This window comes from Macrobrachium nipponense, chromosome 24 (genome assembly GCF_015104395.2).
Source record: "Macrobrachium nipponense isolate FS-2020 chromosome 24, ASM1510439v2, whole genome shotgun sequence".
In the NCBI taxonomy this organism is placed as follows: Eukaryota; Metazoa; Arthropoda; class Malacostraca; order Decapoda; family Palaemonidae; genus Macrobrachium; species Macrobrachium nipponense.
Genome location: NC_061091.1, coordinates 77,392,116 through 77,409,971, shown reverse-complemented (window position 1 = coordinate 77,409,971; position 17,856 = coordinate 77,392,116). Strand labels below are relative to the sequence as shown.

Genomic DNA, 17,856 nt, shown 5'->3' with positions numbered 1-17,856 from the left:
CCTGGTACCCACCTTCAAACTTTCTCATTGTTAATTTCACTTTCGGCGCTGAATGACCCCCCGCCCCCAGCGCTTGGCTTTCGGCCTAAATTCTATATTTTAGGCTGTTCTGTCCAACACCTTTAATTCCTCTTTTTTTTCATTGTGCATCTGTGAGGTTTTCTCCCATTCCCACTTTTTAGCGCCTTTTTCTCCTTCTCCTTCATTTTCTGGCCTCTTTTGATTGTTGTCTTGCTATAATAATAATAATAATAAAGAGGATAGGTAATAATCTTCATCGTTTATCTCTCATCCCGAAAAGTTTGAAATACAGGGTTTTTTTTTGTATTCAGAAAAAATTAATTATAAATAAACGGTAATCTTGGAGAAGTTGGGTTATATAATTGTATGCCGGTGTTGTAACCGAAGGTGCCCCCTTAACCCCCCGACACCCCTTCCATCGCTCTGCTTGGCTTGACAGCCTCGATCTCGTAAAATCAATCAATCAATCAATCTCAAATGGGGGGAGAGTTGATCTTGCAACATGACCCGCTGCTCCTTGGAGCTCCTTGGAGCAGTCTCGGGGACTTTCCCAGTTGGTATGACGCAGTTCTATCCTTGACGGAGGTATTTTGCCCCCCCCCCCCCTCCCCCCCCCCCCCCCCCCCCAAGGGGATCGTCGGGGTCTTACGGGAAATCTGTCTGCCTTGAGAGTCAAAAGTGCTCCTCGGAAGGAGGGCCGGGGGAGAGGAGCACTTTAGGCATTACTAGCGGCTACTTCTCTCATATGTTTGACAGCATCCATGTTCAGATTCTTTCCCTCCCATCTTACTGTCCACCTTCTCTAACAATTGTCTCGTAGTGTAGCTTCTTTGAGGTTTTACTCTTGTTAGAGCTGTGGAACTTTTTTTTTTTTACTCTGTTTTCCTTTTCAGTGCTGATTGGACGTCATCATAGGACCCAGCGCTTGGCCTTTGGCCTAAATTCTTTTATACTTGTGTTCCAGCCCCAAAAAGCTGTTAGAGAGAGAGAGAGAGAGAGAGAGAGAGACGAGGAGAGGGGGGGGGGGGGGGAAAATGACGAGAGAAGAGAGAGAGAGGTTCCTCGCCACCGCAGCCAACGGATCCATGGTTTTATTTTTGCCTGTCAAGATTTCCTGGACTCAAGGTCCCTCTTTTCTCGAGTGGCGTCGGTCGCACTTGCGTCGTGTGTCGCAACTTTGCAACTGCTAATGGCTCGTAAGTGGTCTGCTCGCGATCGGACCGAGATTTGAAGATTTAAAAAAAAAACGTATTTTGGCAACTTTGCAACAGCTAATGCCTCGTAAGTGGTGCTTGCGGTCGAAAACCGAGATTTGAAGATTAAGAAAAAAAGAAAAACATGTATTTTGGTTAGAACATTTATATTATTTTTTTAAAAATATTGTGGTTAGAACATTCATTTATGCAATGGTTTCATTTTTTAAAGCCACCAGTAGCAGGCTGAAACCTCAAATGATTTGTGACCCATCTTTCAGCTTGGGTCGCGATTTATATGTTGGTTTAATGTAAACCCCCGTTAGGTTTTTTTTTAAAAGCTGCCGTTACGTCCAAATATGTTGGTTTAATGTAAACCCCCGTTAGGTTTTTTTTTCTTAAAGCTGCCGTTACGTCCAAATATAACTTTAGCTTCGTTATATTACTGTTAAAACCTGTCGTTATATCCAGATATAATTTTAGCTTCGTTATATTATTTTTCAAAAGATGCCGTTATATCCAAATATAATTTTACCTTCGTTATATTATCGTTAAAACCTGCCGTTACTTCCAGATATAATTTTAGCTTCGTTATATTATCTTTAAAAGCCGCCGTTAATTCCAAATATAATTTAAGCTTCATTATATTACTTTTCAAAAGATGCCGTTATAGCCAAATATAATTTTAGCTTCGTTATAATATCGTGAAAAGCTGCCGTTATATCCAAATAGAATGTAAGCTTCGTTTATAATATCATTTGAAAAAGCTGCCGTTGTATCCAGATGTAACTTTACAATTTCTTGACATAATACTGAACCTTCGGCCAAATACCGTTATTTGAATAATATAACCGCTCCTTGGGTAAAATACGGTTACTTAAATCCAACCAAACTCTGGTTAAAATACCGTTGTTTGAATCAACAACCAAACTGGTTACAACACCGGTATTCAATTGTATAACCCGACTCTTCCAAGATTACCGTTATTTGCAGATATAAAAAAAAACTGACATTGAGAAATGTTCCTTTAATCTTTATCTGGAAACCACCGAAATGTATGAAAATAATTTTTTTATTTTGTGAGTAAAAAAAACTGCCAAATTTGGTTATTGGGTGTTTTTCTACCCTCTTTATTATTATTATTATTATTATTATTATTATTATTATTATTATTATTATTATTATTATTATTATTGGACCTTTGGGTTTGTTACATATGAATAGGGTTCATCTTCTGAATAATAATAATAATAATTTCGGAAGGAGACCCTCTCGTAGACATGTTTTGTTAAAAATGACTGCTGCTTCAGCACTCTTAATCTTATAAAGAGTCTTCTCTATCTTTCTGATGACGGCTTTCTCGTTGTTGCTTAGACTGGCGAGCAACGCACCAAAGGGCATGGTAAAATTCGGTTGAGTCATTTGATTTATATTGCTTATACAATTCTCTCTCTCCTCTCTCTCTCTCTCTCATCTCTCTCTCTCTCTCTCTCTCTCTCTCTCTAACGCGACGTTTCCTCCTGATCGACAGGACATTATCAAGCGATAACTGCTGAGGGACTGAATTCAGTCCCTCAGCAGTTATCGCTTGATAATGTCCTGTCGATCAGGAGGAAACGTCGCGTTAGAGAGAGAGAGAGAGAGAGAGAGAGAGAGAGAATTGTTATAAGCAATAATAAATCAAATGACTCAACCGAATTTTACCATGCCCTTTGGTGCGTTGCTCGCCAGTCTAAGCAACAACGAGAAAGCCGTCATCAGAAAGATAGAGAAGACTCTTTATAAGATTAAGAGTGCTGAAGCAGCAGTCATTTTAACAAAATAATAATAATAATAATAATTAATAATAATAATAATAATAAATAATAATAATAATAATAATAATAATTATTATTATAATTATTATTATTATTATTATTATTATTATTATTATTATTATTATATCATATTCATTATTATCATGATATTATAATTATTAATATTATCTAATTCAGAAATGCATATGAAGGTATAGGGTCCACGAGAATACAATGAATGAATCGATATTGGATGCATACGTTCTCTCTCTCTCTCTTTCTCTCTCTCTCTCTCTCTCAAATCGATCATCCGTGCGAGAGACCTCTTTTTTTATGCTATCCTGGTGACCTGACCCTTCAATGACGTGGCTGTTTCCCAAGCAGCGTCATCTGAGGGTCACTGAGTGGCCGGGTTCGCAAAAAGGTCATCTGAGAACCGGTCTCTCTCTCTCTCTCTCTCCCTCTCTCTCTCTCTCTCTCTCTGTCTTCGTTCTGTGACGCAACCTGCGTCTTGCAAGAGCTTACGAGTGACTTGTGGCGGGGGGGGGGGGGGGGGGGTGGGGGGGGGGGGGGGGGGTGCGAAAAGTTACGTCATGCGGCGATCGGACGCGCTGAGAATAGAAGGTGGGGGCATTGTTCATTCTTAGCTTGACATTTATCACTTATATATATATATATAAGTGACATTTTGCAAAATTATAGAGAAACACCACGTTTAGGTAATTACAGACGCATAAAGTATCTTTGTACATGAACAGTAGATACAACTGTGTATATATATACACACATTATATACATTATAAATATAATTTTGTGTATGTATATACACTCGTATTTATTGTACTTCATACGTCTTTCAATTACCAAAACGTGTTCTTTCTCTATAATTTTGCAAATTGTCACGGAATATTATACACACACTCACACACACACACACAGGAAGCTTGTAAGTTCTGTAAAACTTTCACACTCACGAAAATGCTGTAATTATTATTATGTATAATAAAACTTTGAATTATGAAAAGCTTTAAAAAATTCATTCAACACTAAGTGCGTTGACCAATTCCCCGAGATAGACGTATTCTACTCTCTCTCTCTCTCTCTCTCTCTCTCTCTCTCTCTCTCTCTCTCTCTCTCGTAATGTAGGTCGTGTGTCGTTGGAGTCCGGCCATTTATGGAAAGGTGTATTAAGCATTTATGAATTTATGAAAGTCATTGTTCCTATCAAAAAGAAGAAAAAAAAACCTCGGACATACATTGTACGAACATGACAAAACTTAAAATATAAATGCCGGTCGTGTTCTCGCATAACAACAGGCCTGGAGGAAGAGAAAAAGAGAGAGAGAGAGAAATAAACACAGAGAAAAACGCTCGATTAAAAAGAAATAAAAAAAAGATGATAGCGAAAGTGACTCCAGTGCGTCAACTGGTTCGATCCAGTTCCAGGTACCGTATGGAAGAAGGGAAGGTGGTTTCCAGAACGTGAGCAAGCTGTTCCAGACGAGGAACATTGTGTTGAAGTTGTAAAAGAGAATTTGTTTTAAGAGGTTAATGCTATATATATATATATATATATATATATATATATATTATATATATATATATATATATATTCTTTAGGTGTAGATAAGTGTTTTAAGAACAATAAAAACCTTTGAATCTTTCCTAGATCGTGACCGGCCCCCCCCCCCCCCCCCATCGCCCCCACCATGTTTGAACCCGGTAATGTATCTGCCGTTGCAGCGTGTTCAGTTCAAGCCTCCGTTGGGGATGACCATAAAACCATAAACAAAAGACTGTAAACATCCTAAAGATAAACGACCCCCGAAGACCCTGGGGTGAGGGGGGGCGTTCTCTATCTAGGGAAGATATCAGACCCAGATAAACGACCCCCGAAATACCCTTGAAGGGTCACTGTCTATGAAAGATATGACCATTTTGTTTGGTGATAAAAAAAAAATCTTTTCCAATTCTGTTTTCTCGAGGAGTAGAACACAACTTTGCCTTTCTTTACGGACGATGGTTTGTCGCCCCATGGAAGTCAGGAATGTCAAGAAAATAAGAAATCATTTTTGTTTGCGTGCGAGAGATGCTATTCCATCTGGCGGATCAAGCCCCTAAGTACCGCGTTCAAACCCTGGCGCCGGTCACTATCCAGGAAAATTAGGAAAATCAGAAAGTCATGGAACAGTGTCCTAGTTTGTCGGTTTTAGTTTTATGCGAGAGATGCAACTGTTTCTAAAAACATTCGAATCAGTGAGTGAGGAGGGGGACTTTCAAACCCAACCGGAATTCTTCGGTTGTCATCTATCATCTCGGACTTTTCTGAATTCTGTAAAGGTTTCAACATCAGCTGATGCATTGTAGAAAGTGGATCTTCCCTAGAGGGTGACCCCCAAGAGTTTGAACCCGGTATGTATCCAACTATGCGGCGTGTTCAGTCGGGGATGTCCGTAAAAAAACAGAAATGAAACATCGTAAATATCGTCGAGAAAATGACCCCCAAGAAATATGAGTCCTTCGGGGTCACAATCGAGGAGAGATCCGGCAGCAGCCGCGTTCATTCATTAGCTCCAAAGTCACCCGGACTTGACAAACGCTTGTGAAAGTCAATTGAAGCTCGCTTGAGTCCTTGACCTCCTGGTATAAAGTCGCAGTGAAGGAGCTTGTCCCACTAAAAACAGGAACAGGCAGCGCATGACGAATTCGAACCACGGCGGTTCTGCTCTTGCTGCTGCTGCTGCTCTCCGTCCTCTCGAGCCTCGACGTCGTGGGCCGGTCCGGCTGCTTTTTAGCAAGTTTTTTTTTTTTTTTTTTTTCCTTTGGGCGGGGGGTAATTGTGAGACGCTGAGCATTCGAGACTGGAGAAAAACGCCGAGTAGGTTTTTGGCCAAAGCGTTGCTGCATTTGGAAAGTTCCCAGTCTATAGATTACATTACAGCAAGGTTAGGGGGGGAGCAAAAACGAGTGGGGGAGGTTTGGCCTTTGATTTCACAGTCGTATGACACTACTGGTTGGATAATTTCCTTTCGTGGGGGAGTACTTCTTGCGATAGCCAAACTTTTAGTTTTCAAAATGAAATAATAAATATGAAAGTTATAGTTCTCTTGTTTTGCTAACTAATTGGCAGGGAACGTAACCAGTTATTCGAAGACGTCAAATTGTATGGATGCTGTTTTTCTGTTGCCAAAGAACGTCCAGTTAGTGTATTCCGGTAAGGTTCCCCGCAGAGCACCGAAGATTTGGCAATATCCTCGAATGCTTGATCAGCGGATTAAACCTAACCTTTTGTTTTTTGTCGAGTTCAAGAGCGGTTGACTGGAATACCCGTCAGTTGAGTCCCTTAGGTCTATGAGATTTGGAATGTCATCAAATGTATGACCTGTTGAATGTCTCGTTGTGTAAGTGGACGGTGAAGTGGAATGTCTTTCAGAAAGGTCTTCAGAATAATGAGGATTTAGAATTCTGTTGAACGTGTGGTTTGTAAAATACACTAGCCTTGGCTTATGATGATGAGGAAAGAAAATCTGCCCGGAGCCAGTAGTTATTCTACATAATTTTACCTTTGAAAAAATTGCACATTACACTAATCATTCACTTGAAGGTACTTATCTGTAAAATGCACAAGTCTATGAAGGTAAATTAGTAAGAAAACCGTTATTCCTCAGTCTCCCTGAGATGTGCAAATGGTAGCTTCAAAAACTCAAGTGAAGAAGCAAAAACAATTCTTCTTGTGTTTTAGTGTAATTAATTTGTTAATTTATTTTCCCTTACTTTATTAGTAATTGATCTCTTCTTTCTTCATCTCCTGTTACTTTCTGTTACTTCTTTTAAATGGACAGCATGTCCTTTCGGAAGCTTGAATAACTTTCAATTCGGTGGCCCCTGAGGCTTGTTCCGTATGCATAGGGTTCATGTTTTGAATAATAATAATAATAATAATAATAATAATAATAATAATAATAATAATAATAATAATAATAATAATAATAATAATAATAATAAAAGGATGATGTAACTGGTAGGTGGAGAAAAAGTCTGATAAGCTACAAACAAGGTTCTCAAATCACTGAAGGCTGGGAGGTCTGTCATATTTGTGTGATTTGTGAAATACAACAAAATTTTGCTTTGTATTTCCTGAATGTGTTGGTAGAAGTCCCTCAAAACACGAGGCTTGAATACGGTCGAATATCTGATCTGTGAAGTAACACTGCTAAAGTTTTTTTTTTTTTTCTTAAGAACTCCATAAAAATTTACACTGGCTGAAGTAATGTTTAAGAAAGTCCAGAATGTCATCTGTGATATATGCTGTTAATATTACCAAACGCTCGCTTGCAAGAGCTAGCTAGAGTGATCTTCAACTGAAACGTATACCAGTGTGTCCAAAAAGCTGAAGATTTTACAGCAGGCGAATGCTTGAGCAGATCGACGTCGAAAAAAGCTTATCAAAAGTGTATTGTAACAGAGACCACAGCACAGACAAAGGCAAAATAAAACGAGCAAGGGGGGTGGTGCCGTTTCAAAGGCAAATCCCGACTATTACTACTACTACTACTACTGATCTGGCCAAGGGCCTTTGCTCAATACTCCGTGTCTGAACTAACGGGAATCCAATGCTCCTTGACATTCAGTAGTTTTTGCCCGTTTTTGTCGACACAGTTACCCAAAGGCATTTGTACGAAGAAAGGATTGTGGTTTATTGGACATTACGTAGACTGAATACCTGTAATTTGAATGGGCCTGATTTCATGGGGTCAGTACAGAGACTGGGTGATTTCTCAAGGTTTTTTTTTATTAGTTGTTGAGATTTTAGCATTATTTCAAAAGTGACCAAGAATTTACTTGGGTACATTTACCTCTCCCAAAGGCAGTGGCGAGGACAAATACATTTACGATCTATTGCAACAAGAAGGAAATGTTTCAGTGCAATATATTTGCATGTGAATAGGTAATCAGTTTTGCTTCTTAATGGTAAAGGTACTGAGACAACTGCCAGCAGAAGTAGACAAAGACTTCCACATCCCTGGTAGTGAATGGTACGTAAAAACATATATCAAACCAGTTGGCTAACCCTCGCAGTCAGGACGTTCAGACAAATTCCGTCGTATTGGAAGGTCTCTTTTAAGCTTGCATGCATCCTGACACTCCCTTGATTGTCTAAAAAATAGGACAGCCTTGGAAAATGATGTAATTGCGTGATTGACTTTAAATAGGTCTCAACTCTTCGCTTCTTATCATCATCAGGGACATTTTGTTGACCCGTTTCTCAGCCAAATTACCAAAGGTATGTGTGGATTTTTACCAAAATTCCACCAGAAGTGGCCAGTGAGGCTAACAACAAATGATTAAATTTCGGGAAAGATAGAAATAGACTGTTTGGGGGAATGAATCTAATTTTGTGGGAGTGTTCAGACTTCGAATGTTCTTGGATCACAGAGATTCTGCCCTGATAGAATTCTTGCCAGCATTTTTGAAGGTCTCACTATTGCACTATACTGTACTGTGTTCTTTCATCTTTTCACTGCCTCATGTTCTTTCTGTGTCCATAATGATGGACTGTCCACACTGCAGTCAAAACGGTGTTATCAACACACGCCAGCAACATATTGCATACATATCACAAAGATGTTGAAAACAGGTGAACGACCGTTCAAATCTTATGAAGCACTGGTTAGGGCTACCAGTAAGTCGACTGCTTGTGTTCCACCTGGTTGGTGATATGTATGAGATAAATTGCCTAAATATACGTTTGTGACACGTTTGGCTGAAGCGTAGACGCACACTCACATTCACGTCGTCTCTCACCAATCAAGTTATGCAAGAACGTGAGAAAAAATAAACTTTTTAATCTGCAGTGAAAATCTAATGGAGTTCCGCAGGGTACATTATGAGGTCCTCTCTTGTTTACACTCCCCGTAAACCTGCTGGAGTTCTGAGGGTTACATTATTTGTTCCTCTCTTGTTTTCAGTCTCTGAAAACCTAATGGAGTTCTGCAGGGTAGATTATGAGGTCCTCTCTTGTTTTCACTCCCTGAAAACCTGACGGAGTCCTGAAGGTTAAATTATTTGTTCCTCTCTTGTTTACACTCTCCAAAAACTGCTGGAGTTCTGAAGGTTTAATTATTTGTTCCTCTCGTTTTCGCTCCCTGAAAACCTAATGGAGTTCTGCAGGGTAGATTATGAGACCCTCTCTTGTTTACACTCTCTAAAAATCTGACAGAGTTCTGCTGGATAGATTATGAGGTCTTCTCTTGTTTTCACTCCCTGAACTCATTAGGAACCCTGAACTCATTAGGAAGCGGCACTTTAGTGCGTAACCTTGAGACCCGCGCAGGTCCAGTTTTTAGAAACCTGTCGGCCACAGCGTCTCACAGTTAGTTATTGTACGTTTTTCTTGGGGAATTCGGTTACATTACTCCGCTGTAGACTTTCGTCTATGCTTTGGGTGTTGTTTTTCGTTGCCATTTGTTAGGAATGTTTTTTTTTTTCTTGGTAAAGGGACTGTTTGATTGTTATTAGGATGCTGAAGAAAATGTCTTGGTTCTGTTTTCCTCTTCACATTCGTGTAACAATTTGAGCAACTTCATAACTCTGAGACAATGATAAAGTGACTCAGAGTTACATTACAGTTGGGCTATTTTTTTTTTTCAAGTTCTGGTAACTGTCATTTGAGATTGATCTTTATTTTTTTTAAACCAGGTGTGGTAGATGTCATTGTACAGCCTTGACATCATAACAGTTTGAAGTGCGCTTGCGGCGGACTCTCTCATCTCTCCTCTCGTCTCTCTCTCGTCGTCTCTTTCTCTTCGTCTTCTCTCTCTCTCTCTCTCTCCTCACGGGAATCATAGATGTATCTAGCAATTCAATGGGATCCTGTTATAAGAAAATAAATTCGTATATTACTTTTCTTGTCTCACAAAATGCCTACGAAGGCTATCTTAAAATCTTAACATTGCTGTCATTTCTGACACGACAGGTACACCAGGTGTGTACTGTAAAGAAACATTATCATTATCATGAATTCATATTGAGACAACTAAGTTTCCTAGATCAGAATGCTTCCAGTTGCTTACCAATCCAATCTGGCAGTGTTCGTGTTGATTAGTGATGTCTGACCACTTCAGAAACATGCAGTGTTCACAGTGATTCATGCAATGTGAATATTTCAGAATTTTTAAGACCATTTTAGCTCATGCAGCGACTAGATCAGTTCAAGCAGATTGTATCATATCAGTCGGTGCAGTTTATGTTGGTTCATGCGATTTTTATCATTTTAAATCATGAAGTTTGTGATCCATGCTGTTTTGATGATTTCGAAAGACGCATTGCGTACGCTGGTTCGTGCAGTAGTGTCTGGTTGAAATTATGTAGTTTTTGGACCATTGTAATTCATGCAGGGAATTACGTATTAATTAGCATTCGTGTTCTGTTTTGACTCATTTCGAATCCTGCTGCGTTTTTACCATTCATGTCCCATAATGTTTGGTTCTGTGTTGAATTATTTTTCTAGAATGTTAATGTTGAAGTATTCTCCTCCAATGTTGATACTGAATTATTCTTATCCAGTGTTGGTGTTGAATTATTCTTATCCAATGTTAATGTTGAATCATTCTCCTCGAATGTTAATGCTCAGTTATTCTAATCTAATATTAATGTTGAATTTCTCTTCTCCATTGTCAGTGTTGAATCATTATCCAGTGTTTGTGGTACTTGGTATGTTTCTAAACATTGTAAGCCATGCAGTGTTGACGTTAGATTCTACCCCGTTTAACTATTGCAAGTCCTGCGTTGTGTATTGATTTATGCAGTAGCTAAATTGTTTCATGCAAATTCCTTACCCAAGTCAGTTGCACACTCTATGTTGATTCAAGCAATAATGGCCATTTTAAATCATGAACTATTATAAGATTCGTGTTGCTTTGGTAGTCTCATGCTGATTCATGCTTTTGACTGTTGTGTCTCAGATATTTTTTAATAATGTTTTGTTTACATTTGACAGCTGAAATGTTCTCCCTTTCAAATCATGCAGTTGTTTTTTTTACACTGGTTTTTATCGTGTTGATTTTGCGGTTTTGAATTATGCCGTTTTTGGAAAATGTTGTTTTGACCTCTGTGAGTCCTGCAGTTTTGACTGGTTTGGATTTCACATGATACAGTTTTGGATGTTTGTAATTCCTCATAATGCAGTTTTGACTATTTTGAATTGTACATGATTCAGTTTTGACTGTTTTGAATTTCCCGTGACGCAGTTTTGACTGTAAAGTTATGCTGTGGCTATTTCACTCTCTTCAACAAAGCTATAAATTAAAAGATAAAGTTCTTTGCGTCTAAATCAGGAGTATACTGGCTGCTACCAGTTAAATGATACTGTCTTTTAAAAAAGCAAGTTATGACGTATAATTCGGGAATAAATATGAGTAATATAGATTAATCATGCAATGTATCTCATTCGTCATGCAATGTTGTCATGTTTCTCCCCCATGCAGTTGTGAAAGAATGAAGTTTTCTCCATCATGAAATGGGACGATGCAACACAGTATCTTATATTGCCTCCCATGCAGTTTGAAAGAATGCAGTATTCTCCAGCATGCAATAAGTATGCAACGCAGTATTCTATGAATAACGTCTGGTGTTCGCATGCAACGTATGCAATGTTGTTTGCCATGCGACTTGTATATCCTGCACAGAAGGTTGTATCGTGAATATATTATTATTATTATTATTATTATTATTATTATTATTATTATTATTATTATTATTATTATTATTATTATTATTAATCAAAATGATCACACTCGAATATGAAAACGAGCTCAAAGTCTCGACAAACTTGGTGGCTGAACTGTCAGTGGAGGAAATGCCAATATATGGAGGAAAAATTGGAAATTAAAAATTTAACAGTGACAGGTATCGTGGTTTATTTAGGAACGATACAGTTACAGATATCGCAATTACTTTAGAAAGGATACAGTACCAGGTATCGTAATTTATATCTGTTGCAACTGAACGGTACGGTTGTTGAGTAATTGATCGGGTAAATTGTAAACACGGTCCTAAATAGCTTGTCTCTCGCTTACAGTACTCATTCTTATGCATGCAACAATGCCAATTGCAAGGTGAAGAGGCAATTTCTCTTTCTTTCTTACATCTTGCTCACCACCCTCACCTAACACTTGATTCAAAGTGTAACTGCTTTGGGGGTTTCCTCCTGTTATACCTCTCAAACCTTCTACCTGTCAGTTTCCGTTTCAGCGCTGAATGACATCATAGGTCCCAGTGTTCGGCCTCTGGCCTAAATTCTATGTATTCAATCCAGTTCAACCTTACGCAATACGCTACACGCGTATTTTGTAATGTTTTGATACTTTTAACTGGAGAGCGGTTATTTTTGGAGAGCTGGTTAATGTGGTGGTGGGTGTGGCCGGCCGCAAGGTTTTGAGGAGAACATTTATTTTTGTATTTTTTTTTTCTGGGAACTGGAGACAATTTAAGATTGCTCGAGAATGAATGTTTTGGAGTCAGTTGTTTAATCTCTTCACGGTCGTTTTGCTGGCGCGTGTACGCGTCTCCTTATAAAAAAGAAATTCTCTCTCTCTCTCTCTCTCTCTCTCTCTCTCTCTCTCTCTCTCTCTCTCTCTCTCTCTCTCTCTCTATAAAGGAGCAGCAGCGTCTGAGTGTGTCTCTATGATAAGCAATATTTGACATTTGGAGAAGTAAACTTGTTTTCAAGTTACTGACGTATTTTAAAACAGTGTGTGTGTGTTTTACTCTGTGGTAGATTAGTATAATATATATATATATATATATATATATATATATATATATATATATATATATATATCTAAACATATAGAATATATTTCCTGTACTCTCGTGACCATAGTATTGAAATGCGTTAAAGATTCATGACCGAATTAAGAATTGATTAAACACGGACAACTGAGATCAATTTTGTGTCGTACAGAAAGTTTTGTTCAATCAGATCAACAGAATTGATAACAAGAGAGCGAAATGAGTCTTTTGAAAAGTTTGTGCCTTTCTTGTTCGGGATTTCCTTTCTCTCTCTCTCTCTCTCTCTCTCTCTCTCTCTCTCTCTCTCTCTCTCTCTCTCTCTCTCTATCAGATAAATAGGCGAAAGGGAGTGAAAAAAAAATAAGAATTAAGACTCGTGTTAAGAAAAGAGGTCGCCCAGAATAGGAAAAGCAAGTTCTTTAACCTCTGACCTCCTCCTCCTCCTCCTCACGCCCACACAATCGACTTCACGTTTGTGGCAGGGGATTGGCAAAAGTTAAACCTGCTCTCAGAAGGCGGTCAAAATCAGGCCAGAGATGCTGTATGTTACTTTTCCTTTCGTATATGATACCTAAATGTGCACACACACACACACACAAACACACACACAAAGGCCTGTGTGGGTCAGTTGGTAGCGCCCCCTTGTCTATCAGTTGAGAGACCCCGGGTTCAATCCGGGGGTGAGTTAGAAATTTATCACACATAGAAGTGCATGCGTGTAAAGTATAGATTTATATACACAGTTCACGTCAGTACAGCTATGTTTGGAGATTCACTTGTGTGTGTATGTCTTATTTTTTGCGGACAATTTATTTACCTTCGGAAAATGGTTTCTTGTCGTTGTCAGTAGATTAATCCTGTAAACGATCGTAATTCTCAGAAGTTTAAGCAATTAAATTAATGTAATTCTCAGTAGATTGGGGCGGTAAACGAATATAATTCTCAACAGATTAAGCCAGCCAACGAATGTAGTTCTCAGTGGATTAAGCCTAAAAACTAATGTAATTCTCGGTAGGTTCAGCCAGAAAATTAGTGTGATTCATAGTAAATTCAGCCAGTCAACGAAAGTAATTCTCAGTAGATTAAGCCAGTCAACGAATGTAATTCTCAGTAGATTAAGCCAGTCAACGAATGTAATTCTCAACAGATTAGGCCAGTCAACGAATGTAATTCTCAGAAGTTTAAACCATTCAACAAAAGTAATTCCCAGTAGATTAAGCCTTTAACGACCGACTTCTCTCTCTCTCTCTATCTTGCGGGAACATCACAACATCGTCAGTAGGAGCCGAGGGAGCTGACGACGAAACTTCCGTCATTAAAAAATGGTAAATAGAAAAAAAGGAAACTCCCAGAGTAGACATCCAACTGCGAAAGGGAAAGTGGAGAGACAGCAAATGTTGGGGGAAATCGAAAGTTATTAATCGAGAGAGAAAGAGGTTTTCTCTTTTAGTTCTACTTTCGTTGATATTTCTTTTCTGCTGCGTGCATTTTTCTTCACGTTTCACGTGTATGTGTTTGTGTGTGTATGTAGGCGGCTCTCTACTCTCTAATCTACTCTCTCTCTCTCGTTCCATGCCCACCTCTGGCTGGCGTCCATTTCCCGTTCTCGAGATGTTGAGAGATACCGTCGCTAACTGGTAGGAAAAAAAAAAAGGTACGTCCTTGAAGCAGATAACTTCCGTTCGGATTAAAGTTTTCTCCTGAATTTTATGGGGGAATATATATATATATATATATATATATATATATATATATATATATATATATATATATAAAATAAAAGGAGCCCATAAAAACACCAAAATATAGAGAAAGAATACTATATTTCAGAGACTGCTGCTGTCTCCCTCTTCAGGTAAGAGGGAGACAGCAGCAGTCTCTGAAATATAGTATTCTTCTATAGTATTCTTCTCTCTATATTTTGGTGTATTTATGGGCTCCTTTTATTACATGGAATTCTGTTGTAACAGAACATTTTTACCGGTCATAATATATATATATATATAATATATATATATATATATATATAGATATATATATATATATATATATATACATACACACAAAAGATTAAAACTCCACTTTTGGCCCATTGGAATAAATACCACACTAACACACACAGAGACTCGGAAACGGAACCGAGTTCAGAAATGAAAACACAGACCCGGACTTCATCGTCGGTATTGAGGACAAAACTTCGACTTTTTTGGCAAAAGCGAGGACACAGAGACGGGCCACCTGGTCCCCAGTTTCGAGGAGGGGGAGGTGGGGAAACTTAACTTTAGAAGCACTTTTAGGGGATAGTTAGATACAGTAGAAACTTGTGCGTGGAAGAAAATTTGATGTTTGAGATTTAAATCGTGAGGTGGGTTTTGTGGGTTGGTTGATGTTAAATGTCGAAATAGTGTCGAACGAAAGAGGGTAGGTAGGGGTGGGGGGAGTGAGTACTCACGTCGTTAGCCTCATAGCTGCTGCGTGAAACGTATCCCTTCCTTGCAGAGAGACCCGAAGAATGAGTCGAGACTCGCGCCAGCACTGCTTTATATACACTAGCCTTCAACCGGGGACGACGGCATGACCTAACACCCCGTTCTCTTTCGCTTGACCCCCCCCCACCCCCCCCCCCAACCCTCTCTCTACCCCACTCCTCCCTCCCATCTCCAAACCAATCCAACCCCCAACCCACTCCCAACAACTCTATCCACTCCAGCAACGCTTGCCTGCATCTAGAGAGTTTCCCTGAAGAAATTGGCATTTTGGGGGATGTCTGTCTGTCTGTCAGCCCGTAGACTCTGTCCAGTAGTATATATATCACCCGTTAGATTTCTCCTTTTTCTTCGGTTCGATTTTCTTTCATGAACAAGAACTGTTTTTTCCCCATAACAGAGAGTGGCACTCATAAGAGAGGGACATTGATTTAAACATGAGAATTTTGTGCAAGGTGTATGAACGTGAAGTTCTCAGCAGTCCCGGGGTTCGTAGGAAATTTACAGTTAGAGCCCATACGCATATATATGCGTGCCTGGATTTATTTTTATATGTATTCTGATATGACAGGTTTTCCTAATGTCTCGATGCCAATTGCGCTTGAATTGTATCTCTCTCTCTCTCTCTCTCTCTCTCTCTCTCTCTCTCTCTCTCTCGGACGTTCATGTCTTTTAATCCTATCATACTATCTTAGAGATATTCTCTCTCTCTCTCTCTCTCTCTCTCTCTCTCTCTCTCTCTCTCTCTCTCTCTCTCTCTCTCACACAGAAGATGCTTCCTTTCCTGTTTGTCGAAAGTATATTGGGAATGGGGTTGCTAGCCCACATGGCCTTGCCACCCCTCTTGCATAATGAATGGCACAACCCCTTGCCCGGAAAATGACGAGAGACAAACATCTTTATATTTGTGCCAGAGAAATCAGGGACAATGAGGGGACGGTGAGTAGGAAAACCTTAAGAAAAGGGAGTAGGAGTATCTGAAAAAAAAAATGCAAGTGAAAAGCGCAAAGGTATAAAGGTAAATAGTCACAATTGAAGTTGCTCCAGTTGAAATAATCAGGAACTGGGACATACGTACCTACGAAGGATTAAACAGAGAGAGAGAGAAAGCTGGAATAGCATAAAAGAGTGAAAAATACGTCGAAGTTACTTCGGCGCAATCGAGTTTTCTATACAGCTTATAGTCAAGGCCATCGAAAATAGATCTGTCTTTCGATGGTCTAGGTATAATGCCGCATGAGCGGCGGCCCATGAAACTAACCTCGGCCCGGTGGTGTGCTGTCCCATAGCGTTGCCAGACGCACGATTATGGCTATTTTCAACCTCTAGCCTCAGTATTTTGTAAGATCTGAGGGCGGACAGGAAAGTGCGGACGGACAGACAACGCTATCTTTTACAGAAAACTAAAAATTAAGGAAAATGACAAAGAAAACATGAAATCAGATGGAAATAGTATTGATATAACAGCTAATGAGAATACAAGCAAATATTTGGGCAATAAACGAAGGACCATTTGATCCCTATCTAGGCAACCCATTTTCCCCTGAGCATGACTAAGCAGCAGTTGTTTGTCAGGATGTGATAATGAACATGGAGGGAATCTTGAAAATTTTGCTAGAATTACTTTTCCTTTTATTACATTAAGCTCCTCTAAGGCAAATTTTTCCTTGTACCCAAAAGACTTTGGATATGAAGTGTATCTTTCATGAATACAAAAAAATTGCCTTTACAACCCCGCCCCCACACTTTCGACTCGTCATAAAATCGACGCTTTCTCTCTCATGACCGTAAAACATTGAATGAAATTAGGAGGGTAAAATATAAGGTCACGGATTTGACAATATGAAAAATGACATAAAAACACAAAGCATCATTTTTTGTTTGTCTTGGTCGTCGGGTTTATGCATTTTAATTGTACGCTGTCTTATTTCTTTTTAATAATATTGTTTGTTCAATAGAATCTCTCTCTCTCTCTCTCTCTCTCTCTCTCTCTCTCTCTCTCTCTCTCTCTCTCTCTCTCATCTTATTTCAGTCATCTTGTTCTGTAATAAATTTGTGTTTACACTTGTTTTATTATCGTTCCTTCGGAGAATAGAAAATATATTTTAACTATCCTTATTTTTCAGTAGCGTTTCTCGCTTTTATGTATTTTCTAGAGTAATGTTTCTCGGTTTTAGTTTCCCGAAAAGAAAATTATTGTGCCGGCTTTGTCTGTCCGTCCGCACTTTTTCCTGTCCGCCCTCAGATCATCAAAAGTACTGAGGCTAGAGAGCTGCAGATTGGTATGTTGATCATCCACCCTCCAATCATCAAACGTACCAAATTGCAGCCCTCTAGCCTCGGTGGTTTGTACTTGATTTAAGGTTGAAGTTAGCCATAATCGTGCGTCTGGCAACGATATAGGCCAGGGCACCACCGGGCAGTGGTTAAAGTTTCATGGGCCGCGGCTTATACAGCATTTTAGTGAGACCGCCGAAAGATAGATCTATTTTCGGTGGCCTTGGTCATACGATGTACAAAAACTTGTTTATACGATGTACAGAAAACTCGATTGCGCCGAAGAAACTG

General features: G+C 39.2%; 1 protein-coding gene across 1 annotated transcript in view; it reads right to left on the bottom strand.

Moving 5' to 3' along the window:
* The window catches only part of LOC135205825 (uncharacterized), a 45,498-nt gene extending 30,147 nt beyond the window's left edge, over positions 1 to 15,351 (bottom strand). The window contains exon 1 of the mRNA XM_064237025.1: positions 15,255 to 15,351. Coding sequence (XP_064093095.1) covers positions 15,255 to 15,268 — 14 coding nt within the window. The 5' untranslated portion in view covers positions 15,269 to 15,351. The remainder of the gene's footprint in view (positions 1 to 15,254) is intronic.
* Between the last annotated feature and the right edge of the window lie 2,505 nt (positions 15,352 to 17,856).